This window comes from Pongo pygmaeus, chromosome 11 (assembly GCF_028885625.2).
Source record: "Pongo pygmaeus isolate AG05252 chromosome 11, NHGRI_mPonPyg2-v2.0_pri, whole genome shotgun sequence".
Classification (NCBI taxonomy): Eukaryota; Metazoa; Chordata; class Mammalia; order Primates; family Hominidae; genus Pongo; species Pongo pygmaeus.
The window spans coordinates 113420143-113432145 of NC_072384.2; the positions used below are offsets into that span (position 1 = coordinate 113420143).

General features: G+C 34.4%; 1 protein-coding gene across 10 annotated transcripts in view; it reads right to left on the reverse strand.

The window, feature by feature from the left end:
• IKZF2 (IKAROS family zinc finger 2) overlaps positions 1 to 12003 on the reverse strand; it is a 153163-nt gene that overhangs the window by 19520 nt on the left and 121640 nt on the right. For all 10 annotated transcript variants that reach the window (XM_054478483.2, XM_054478477.2, XM_054478481.2 and 7 more), the window contains one exon: positions 2755 to 2892. In XM_054478483.2, coding sequence (XP_054334458.1) covers positions 2755 to 2892 — 138 coding nt within the window. The remainder of the gene's footprint in view (positions 1 to 2754; positions 2893 to 12003) is intronic.

The following is a 12003-nucleotide window of genomic DNA, read 5'->3' on the forward strand; positions in this document are numbered from 1 at the left end:
AAAACGAGTAATAGTTAAATCATTTCATGGAGCTAATGGCAACCAAAATGACAGCAACTCTCATATCTACCACAAAAAAGGAAAACAAATAAATAAGATACAGCAAGAGAAGGGGATAAATATAAGTTTCATCGTGCTTCTGTTTAAAAAGAGACATATGCCAAGCTATTTATATGAGACACATGTTAATGATGAACTCTAGCAGCATTTTACAGAATCATGTTTTTCTCTTACAGTATTTATCAACTCCTACCTTGTATGGCCAATTTCCCATTAGGCATATTAATAACAGGTAGAGGAGATTAAGGATAATCTCAAATTATTGTTAAAACAAACCCAGAAAAAGTACGGCATGAAATGGCATGAATGTAAACTTATGTGGTTAAAACGATATCCAGTATTTAAGAATATTTGGTTCTATAAATGGTATCAGAAGCTACCCTCAATCCGTTCTCCTCTTTGGTTTTACCCTCTGCTCTACCTACCCAGTGCCCCTGCCTCTTTCCCACTTTCCCCTACTTGGTTCCAGCTTTAGCACCACCTGTAAAGGGCCTATGCCTGTGGAGGGCTAAGCAATCTGGGGAATAGGGGGTAAGACTGAGGCCCCAGTTGTTTAGAAGACATGTCTTTGCTTCCCCCAAAATATGCTTGTTTAAATTTTTCGTTAGCATTTGATTCTCTAAAAGTTCAATCTGCCAACAGATAATTCAATGTTGATTATAATAATTTATTTACATTTTACCTCCCTATTACCATATAGTCTTTTAGGAGTATGTATGCAATACAGAATTCCATAAATAACTAGGAATGCAAAAATAATAAATAAAGTTGGAAATACATAATCCCATCAAATGTCAGAACTGCAATGGGAGAACATAATATAGAAAAACTAGTAGCAATGCCATAAGGTGTTTTGGGGAAGACTTGATATTCCTCCAAGCTTCCATCAGCTTCCTGCCTCAATTTACCCTTAAATCCATCAATTTAAATAGTAACAGTGTATTTGGTCAGCAAATGAAACTTCTAATGCTTAAGTTATTGCTGGTAAATAACAAATTTATAGGGAATAGCACATTTACTGTTATTCAGTTATTTAATGTTCTCAAATGTTAACAGTAAAGCAAACCATTTATTGGGCATTTATTACATATCCAATCACATTTAAACCTCAAACCCAGCCTATGAGTGACACACCCAGACACCATGTAGCCAGAGCAGGTTTGGCAGACTCCGAGACATACCATTTTGTAATCTCTGTGTTCTAGATCCTATGCTATCATCATCAGCCCAGGTAATGCAAGCTTGAAATATCAAATTTACCAAGACCTGATACACAGATAGGTTTGTAAAAAATGTTAATGATGATAATATAAAAATAAATGGACTTGATCATAGAATTAGATTCTTTAGATTATAGAAACTAGAAGGAAATGCTTCAGTTGTTCAGGATAACAAGAAAAATTTTAAATTAAAAAAATTCCCAATTCAACAACACATAATCATTAGCTGTCCAACAAACACAGTTCCATAGTATATACTCTATAAAACAAACAGAAAACCCCAGAAATAATCCTTGACCGGGCTATGTCTAAGCCAATACATAGATATTTATATTTTAAAAGTGACTGTAGCAATCCCCAACTATACCATTTAATACTGGGCAAACCTTTTTTAAATAAAAGATATACAAGTGGCCAGGCGCAGTGGTTCACACCTGTAATCCCAGAACTTTGGGAAGGCAAGGCGGGCAGCTCACCTGAGGTCAGGAGTTTGAGACCAGCCTGGCCAACATGGCGAAACCCCATCTCTACTAAAAATACAAAAATTAGCCAGGCCTGGTGGTGCATGCCTGTAATCCCAGCTACTCGGCAGGCTGAGGCAGGAGAATCGCTTGAACCGGGGAGGCAGAGGTTGTGGTGAGCTGAGATCGCGCCACTGCACTCCAGCCTGGGTGGCAAAGTGACAGTCCATCTCGAAAAAAATAAAATAAAATAAAAAATAATTTAAAAAAATAAATAAAAGATATACATGTACTAATAAGTTGAGATTTTTGTCTTTGTATAAATAAAACTTATCAGTAGACAAATCTAATTAGTAAGACAAGATAGACACTACAAATCTTAAGAACTGAAATTCATTATTTTCCTACATAAGGCTGATTATTAAAATTAACTTTTCAGGAACAGAGAATTATTCATTGATAAACCTTAGGGATTGCCTTCCTACCTGCTGTAGTGTATTTAGAGATCAGGATGTTTTGCTTGGAGAATGTATTTTGTGGAGAGAGATGGTGTCTAATTTTGGTCTAGATTGTTTTGCACGTTGTAGAAAGCAAAATAAGTAATTTCTCATAAAAATTAAAGGGCCGATTGGAGAAATTTCAAATTATATGACTGATCACTTACCTAACAGAGATGAAAATATTCAAATAACCAATTCATTCTTTCATGCAGCCTACAGACTAATGTGGAACCAGCTCTATCTGGTTAGATAAATGAAAAAGAAGAGTAAATAGCACCTTCCTTTGGCATGTGAAAGGTTGATTGTCATTATTATGCTAATTCAAATGTTATCAGAAATAATTTGGGAGTATTGCAAAATTTCAATATAGATTATTTGCAATGTATCCCAAAGCTTAACTCATTTAAGTTAGAGTGATCTAAAATAGTTTTAAACAGCGTAAGATTTTATCTTCATGTTGAACTACAAAAGCAGTAGGAGGAAATAAAAATGGTGAATCCAGTTTCTACCCACCATGGTGACTCATGACCTGCCCAGCAGCCTCCATGCTGACATTCTGGAGATAGTTGTGGCAGCGTTCCTTGTGCTCCTCCAGTGAACTGCGCTGCTTGTAGCTTCGTCCACAGTAGTTGCACTTGTGAGGTTTACCCACTGTGAAGAGAACTCAAGGTCAGTGTGCTGTTAGTCTCATCAACATTCAAAGCAAAATCAATAGCTAACTTTTGATAGTCTGGAGGAATCACTCATATAGTTTTCAGACTTAAATCTCTTCCTCCTTTACATTCCAATTTTGGTAAGAAAAGATAATACATTTCTACCAAGACAAAGACAAGAAGACAGGTGGATCTTACCTCTGGCAACAGGGGAAATACTGAATCAAATTCTTGCTCTGACTGTATTCTAGACCTTGAGGGCCTCATGATCAATCTTCAAATTATCTCACTCTTAATACACTGACTCTCAGCTTTGACTCATTCAAAAGACAAATCAGGAGTATCCTAGATACATCATGAGTTGTGTGTGTTTTTTTTTTTCTTTTCGGGTAAGGGCAGAGAATTTTACAGAAGAAAACTTAAAATGCAACAACTTGAAATGTCATGGTTTAATAGATTATTCTTGGGTACCAAGAAGATTAAAAAGAACTCAAGTGGTGAGAAAAAGTACAGATGAAAGTAGAGTTTCCTTTCCTTTCTCCTTGGTAACAATTATTCACACATGCAAAATTTTGTGGCAGGTAAGTATATTCTCCCTCATCAGCTTTTATAATACCAAGAATTAACCTACTAGGTGCTTTGAGTCAGGATTATTACACAATATGTAGTTACAAAATGACAGTAATAGTTTCCAAAACATCTCACATTCAGGAAATGAATTATTCCCTAATAGCTAGGGAGCCATTATCTCAGTGTCATTACCTCAATACATCTGTTAAAATACTAAGATGTTCAGTAAAAAAAAACTTTAAAAAACAAAGAAGAAAAATATAATCTCTATGGAAAGAAGCATGTTTTAATGCATGAGTCTTCATAAGGACATCACAGAGCACTTTGACTCTTGGTTTTGAATGAATACAGAACAACATAAAACCCCAGGTGGTCTGTGCCAAAGCCCTCAATAGTAAAGCACAGTGTGATCCAGGCCCGTGTCTCTATTTGACTCCCATAGGAATTATTTAGTTTTGCCCAGAGAATAACAGACAACCCTTTTTCATGACCAAAGATAGCATCCCTAACCCCAGTTACCTTATAAACTCATGCTATGACATTGGTCACAAGAGGAACTGAAATACTGTAACAAGGCAAGGTATACATGGCTGCCTAAAAGTTTCACTGTACTGATGAAAAAGAAAACTACACCAAACCTTGAGATTGTAATTGAGGTACACATAAATTAAGATCAGTTATTTCATAATCATAATTGTTTGTAAACTATCATAAAAGTTATTTATGGAGTGATTATTCATTTTTTAAAAAATGCTTGGCAAACCAGCTTCTATTTTTCAGAACCATGGATTTCTGGGAAGTAGCTGAGAATACTGTGCAGAACTTGTATCACCATGTGACAGCATTAAAAATACAAAAAATAAGTTTTGCTGAAATCATCTAGTGTAAATAATATAAATAAATTTACATGTAATTATGTTCCAAGATACGGGACTACATAACAAAAAGTATCTGTTTGCTATTAGCATTACTCAATTTTGGGTTCTTCTGTAATATTTCTCTAGAAATAGTAATGAATTTACACTGAACAAGTTTATTAACCAATTAATACTTAGTAAGCACTTACACTGAAGCTAATAGCCTGCTGTAAACTACTTCAGTCATTTCTGGGTCTTCCCTGGTATTAGTCCCATCACATTATGATGCCTCTGTTGTACTATGAGCATATTCTCCTATACTTTCTTCCCCTTATTTCTGTAAGCAATCATCATACCTTCTCAATTTAATTGAAACATGGTTTTTCATTCTACTCCCCTTGGCTCACAACCCTCTGAAAGTCCCAACTCACCTGATAAGAAGGAAGAGACATGTAGTTTTTACTGTTTTCTACTCACTTTTTACTACTCTCATTTCTATCCCATCTGCTTTATTTCAGCTTCTCCCATTTTGTCCTCTATTTTAAAGCATCACTCCTTCCTCTTCATCCCATCGAGTCCAACAGGGATCTGAGTTGGGCTTTGTTCTAAACGTATAACCTTAATTTTCCCAACTCTTCATCTCCATTCTATTCCAGCAACCCAATTATTAGGTGACATGTTGGATTTGGACATTTCTTACAACTATTCTATTTCCAATAAATTTGCTCTGGAGACAATCTATCCTTTTACCTCTCTCATTCATTAAATAACAGACTACTATGCACCAATGCTCATGAGGCTAAAATGTAAAGTGGAAAACAAATTCCCATGGTGCCTATCCGTATGCAACTGACAGTCTGGTGAGGGAGACAGACATTTAAAAAATACACAAGCAATATATTACAAATTGTGGGCGGTTGCATGGAGCAAAAGAATGGTGTTATAGTATAACATGGAGAAACTAGTTTGAAAAGGTTGAACAAGGTCTGTTTGAAGTAGGAACATTTCAGGTGATAAATGAAGAAAAAGTAGTCATTACATGATTGGGGGTGGAAAGGCAGGATTTCAGGATTTCTGAGACCTGTAGTCATTTATTTTCCTCTACATACTTAGCTCCTTCAAAGTCTACATTCTGCCCTTACTACTCTATTGAAAATTGTTTTCAGACATTGCCAACAATCCTTGCAAATTCAATGGCTCTACTATCTCCACAAGACCATTTCCTATCCATTTCATACTATTTCTTAAAAATAAAGTTCATAAAAATATTGTTTATACTTACTCCCTATACCTGTGTTTATCTGTACATGAGTTTAAAGTAATACATAATTAATACATATAACATATATATTCATATAAAAGGACCAATATTTCACTACCCTTATTTTTATAATAGTTATTATTATTATTACTTCATATTGTTACCAACTGAAGCAGACTTTTTCTGGTATTATTGAAACATTTTTGAAAAGTCAATGGTCTCTGAATCACTAAATCCATAGGCTTTTATTAATCCTCTATCTTCCTAATCTCTTGGCCACTATCAAGCTTTCTTGTGTCTTGGGTCTCCTATTTTAGCATCTGAGATCAGATCCTACACTCCCTCTCACTGCTTCTCAGTTTTTTCCTAACTTGCAAATATGTTATAAACATCCCTTCAGATATTGTTCTCAGTACAATGTTCTCCCTCTTTGCTCTCTAAATGAAGTGTTCATTTTTTATGAAACATCCACATCAGGTCAAGAATAATTTCCCATGTTTGTAAGCAACTAGCCAAGTACATCTTTCAATATCTGAGTGAATCCGTTCCCTACAACCAAAACAAAGAGCATCAGGACATAGCTGTCTCCTCTGCTCTCACAGAACTCTGTTCATACTCTGTTGATGCATTACTTACAACAACTGTGTTGTAATTAACCATTTGATACCTACTTATTTCCCTAGTCCAAATGATGAGCTTCATGAGGACAGAGATCTTGTTTTACTCAATTTTAAACTGATAATACATATCGAGTTATTAAACATAGGAAACAATATGTATTTGCTGAATGACTACTTCAAATCCATACTTGCAACTGCCTTTTGAGTCTTGCCTCACGGATATTCCCCCGAAACCAAATCAAACATTCAAGATACCCAAAACTATCTTCCTCCACAAAACTCCCCCTTTGTTCTGACTGCCCTTCTTTGCTAGTGCTACCACTGTTCTAATACCACTTTTGTTACCTTCTACCTCTTTTCCTACTTCCAAATAGCTGCTAAATTCTATATACTGGACTCGTAAAATGATTCTCAAGTTGATCCCTTCTTTTCATTCTCACAATCAATATCCTAGTTCAGGCCTTCATTATTGCTCACCTGGGCCTGGCATAATAGACTTCAAATAGGCTTTCTCTTCCCGTGTGTAATTATTTTATTCCTCTCTCCAACAACCTTCAATAACTGTTAAGTTTTATTGAACTAAGTTGAAATCCCTTTACCTGGCATTCAGCACCCTATACAATCTGGTCCCAAAGCACACATTCCACTCCTACCCCAGGCCCCAGTCAAAATTACTTTGCACCTACACTTCTGAGTCTTGTTTGTTGCTGTAATGGCCTCACATGATTTCTACCTCTTGAAATCCTCCACATCCTTCCACTTGCAACCTCCTTAACTCTGTTCCATTTTAAAGTGGTCTTTCTCACTAAAGAACTATTCTTGTATTGACCCTCATGCTTAGAACGCTTCCAACACTCTATCACTCTATCTTATATTATTTGTGACTTTTATGCTGGTATTTACACACTAATTTTCATCTCCATGTTAGATTTTGACTTTTTGAGAAAGTATAACAATATCTTATGTATCTGTGTAACCTCCAAAGAGTTTAGCAGGGTGCTTTGCTCATTGAAAGAACTAATAAGTGGAGTTTTTATGAATGATATCATTTCCAAACTCTTTAAATAGCTTTCTCTCATTGGGTTTTCTTAAATCTCTTTCTAATTTCAAATGTAAAACATTCATATAAAATGTTTTTAATCACCAGTAAAATCCATAATTATATCATTTAGAAATAACTGTCTTTGGTATTTCTGTATCATCCTCTTGTGTTTTTTTAATGCATGCAAAGATAAATTTTGGTATGAAAATGAGTTATTTTACACACTGTTATTTTATAACCTGCTTATTTTACTGAACAATATATTTTGAACATTTCCCCATTATTATGAAATGATATTTTTGTTGCTGCTGTTAGGTAACACTTTCTCCCAGATTCTAGATTTATGATAATGCTGAATTATTCAGTTTGCTTAGCATTCTGAGTCCTTTTCTTTTATTACTTTAATGATTATTTTTCTTTTTACCATAGTTAGATATGCCAATAAAAAAAATCAAATGGTCCCAAGTGGCATTTAATGAAATACATAGTCTCTTCCCCATGCTGCCCTACCTGCCCCCAAGCAATCTAATCAAAATCCCAAAAAGCAACCATTTTCAGCTCCTTCTTTTGGTGATTATATTCATATTTCTAAATAATATATGGGTTATTTTTATTCATCAGGTTTAGAGATAATCTACTGCTTCTCTGTCCTGGTAGTTAAGGATTCAGCTCTCTTACAAACGCCCTCTCAATTCTCACTTCTGTGGTCTTTCAATAGTTACATAATCATTTCTGATTAATAGTATAGAAATGGAAATTTCCAGTAGTCACAGAAATATTAATCATAACATACTATTTGGCTCAACAGTGATTACATTTCCTTTTTTGTGCACCTTTTAATTTTTCCTAGAGTTAATAATCGTCTCACTTTTTATTTTGCTTGTGTTTCTGTATCCAGTGCCACTTACCCCCTCCTCTGAGGTTCTCACACCTTACTGATAACTGTTCTAAACACTCAGAGTCCAAAACGATGTCATAGGTCCTTGCCAATCCCACTTTCCTCTTGCTTTCTCACAACCATTGGCATCCCTTTCTCCAGTTGGAACTGATGGTTCCTGCGTTTATTACAGAGTTGTTATCCAGAACTTTCCTTTGTCCCCCTCATGATTAGTCTTCTGCTGTCTGAATCCCATGTTTTCCTCTTCGTTGGGTTTAGAATTTCCAGGTTGAAAGTCATTTTCTCTTAACATTTTGAAGACTTTTTTCACTGGGCTACTAACCTCCAAAGTTTCTTTTTAAAAGTGTTATATAAATGTAGTTTTATATGTGTCCTGTTTGTCTGAAAGCTCTTAGTAACTTCAGTTTGTCCTTGATGTTCTGAAATTTCTGAAATATAAGTGTATGTCTCTGGTCTAAAGTCTCTAATTTGGATGTTTGTCCCTTACCTCTCAAGAAATATGTGTCTGTACTATATATAATAAGTATATACTATTTCACATATTGCAGAATATTTACATATATACAGATAAAACATATAAATATGTGTTTAACATCTATTCACATAATTACTACAGTTGTCAAAAGTCTATGGCTATTTCAACTTAATTTTTATATATGGCATAAGAGTCTTAGACCATTTTTTTCAAAAATATGGGTATTGAGTTGTTCTAGACCCATTTATAGAAAATATTATCCTTTCCCCCCTTAAATTATCTCAGTACCTTTGTTGAAAATCAATTGATCAATTTGGGTTCTATTTCTGGACTCTATTCCATTCCATTAACCTCTATGTCTATCCTTAAACCAACTGAGCAAATCTTAGGAATAAATTTGGAATCAGGCAGTGCAAGTCATCCAAATTTGCCTTTTCAAAATTATTTTGGCTATTTTAGGTCTACATTTCCAAACAAAGTTTGAAATCAGTTTGCCAGTTTCTGTTAAAAAGCCTGTTGGGATTTTGACTGCAATTGCCTTGAACTGACAGACACAATTTCAGGAGAAACCAACATATTAACAATACCGAATCTTTTAACTCATGATAATGTCTCATCTCTGCATTTATTGAAGTCTTTATCTCAGCAATGTATTATGATTTTAAGTGCACAGTTCTTACACATATTACTTAATTTAACTCTAAGTATTTCATACATTTTGGGATGTTATAATCAATGGCATTGCTTTCTAAATTCCAATGTCCAACTGTTCATTCCTAGCATATAGAAATACATTTGATTTATTCTCAGTATGTCAAAGAAATATTTGCATTACCATGTTTATTACATCATTTTACAATAGCCAAGATATGGAATCAACATAAGTGTCCGCATTTTCTTATTACACTCATCAAATGATAACCATCATGATGAGGAAGTTCTAAGGAAGTTCTTTTCTACTCTGTTGCAGAGAATTTTTATAATATGTGAATGCTGTTGCAGAGAATTTTTATAATATGTGAATGCTGAATTATGTCAAATACTTTTTCTGCAACTTTAAAGACAGACTAAAATCTTTTCTTTTTTACTCTGTTAATATGGAAAATTACATTGAGTGATTTTTTTCACCCAATGTTAAACCAACTTTAAATTCCTAAGATAAATCCCACTTAGTCATGATATATTATCCTTTTTATATATTCCAGATTCAATGTGTTAAAATTTTAAGGACTTTTGCATCTGCATCATGAAGAATACCATTATGCAGTATTTTTTTCTTGTAATGTCTTTGATTTTGGTGTCAGAGTAATGCTGAACATAATAATTTGTTTGGAGGCCTCCCTCCTCCCTTTTCTATTGTCTGGCAGAATTTGTTCCTTTGATGTTTTTCTTAAATTACATTTTCCTTAAATATTTAACAGAATTTACCAGTGAAGTCATCTGAGTTTTCTTTGTGGGAAGGTTTTTAACTTCAATTTCAATTCCTGGAATAAATGTGGGCTATTCAGAGAGTGTATTTCTTCTTGAATGAGAGTCAATAATTTCTATGTTTTATTTCATCTAGCTGAATTTGACATAAAGTTGTTCACAATATCCCCATATTATGCTTCCAATGGCTACAGGATTTTTAGCGATTTCCGGTTTTTATTCTAGACGATGCCAAATTACGTGTTCTTTTAATATTGATTGATCTTGCTAGAGGTTTATCTATTTTATTGATCTTTTCATGGAATCAGCCATCGATTTCACTTACTTACTAATGGGATGGTATGCCCAACAAGGCATACCATCCCATTAGTAAGTAACTGTGGCCATCTAAGGATGAAAAAACAAAACCAAACCCTGTTTTGGGTTTCAATTTATATATTATAATTTTCCCAAATGGATAAAAAGTTGTTAGGGCATAAATCATTATTAAGTTGTTTGGACCTTACTACTTAATAAAATGAAACTGTTCAGTATTACTTTTAGCCCTAAATGCACGTTGACAAAATTATTAAGACACTGAACTTTCTTGGTTCACAATGAACCAAGAAAGTTTGGGAAACACTGAGCTAGGTAATAAAATGTAATTTGCATTTCTTTTACACTTGCATTAGTGAAACTAAATATTAAATTAAAAAAATTATTAGCCATTTGTATGCTATCCTTTCAAATGATCTATTTCATGCCTTCACCTATTTTTAAATGATGGTCTTACTGCTTTTGTCTTTCTCATCAATTTGTTCAATCTCTGTATATATTAATGCCTTTGACTTATTTCTTGACTTACCTATTTGACTTATGCTTTTTTTGAGGTTTAGAGGTTTTATATTTTCTTGTGGTCAAAATTGTTGGTAGTTTCCCACGTTGTGATTTCTTTACTGTTTTAAGTTTTAAAATTCTGCCTGATACAGAATTTTTTAGAAATACCCACACCTACTTTTTTTTTCTAAATCTTTAGAAGTCTCAATGACTCTAGGTTCCTTTTTTTAATGAAATGATTAAGTGGGAAAAGAATATTTTAGAAAGGAAACAGATCCCTATCTGAAAAGTGAGATATCTTTCAAAGAGAATCTCTTCATATGAAATCATTTCAGGATAATTAGGTGTCTGTCAAAAATCATTACAGTAAAATAACTTTTATCTCTCTAAGGACAGTTTACTAAAGTATTTGAGGGTGGGGGGAATGAATGTTAAATGTTTAAACAAGTCTGTGAGACAGCATATTTAATGCAGATTTCTTAGAGATTTACAATGTACATGAGCATTATCAGAGGTTCCTTTGGATGTTTAGCTTCAATAACAAAAAAGCAAATAAACAAAACTTATTTAACCCAACGTTTTCCAAAAAAAACTAAATATAGTACTTTTTTTTATTTTAGCAACTAGTAATTTCGCAAGTAAATAATTTTTTGTGAACATACTGTGAAGAACACTGCATTATGACAATAACAGAGGCACAAAAAGCCAGCATTAGTACTATTTTTCTTTTTTCTTTTTTTTTTTGTTTGGTGAGACGGAGTCTCGCTCTGTCGCCCAGGCCGGAGTACAGGAGCGCAGTGGTGCTACCTTGGCTCACTGCAACCTCCGTCTCCTGGGTTCAAGTGATTCTCCAGCCTCAGCCTCCTGAGTAGCTGGGACTACAGGCATGCGCCACCACATCTGGCTAATTTTTGTATTTTTAGTAGAGACGGGGTTTCATCACGTTGGCCAGGCTGGTCTTGAACTCCTGACCTCAGGTGATCCGCCCGCCTCGGCCTCCCAAAGTGCTGGAATTACAGGTGTGAGCCACTGTGCCAGGCTGCGTTAATACTGTTTACTCTTCTTTAACAGGGTACGCCAGGTGTTGAGCAAAGACATCTAGTTCCTTTAACATAAATTTCTTGAGCACCTCCAGTGTTCCA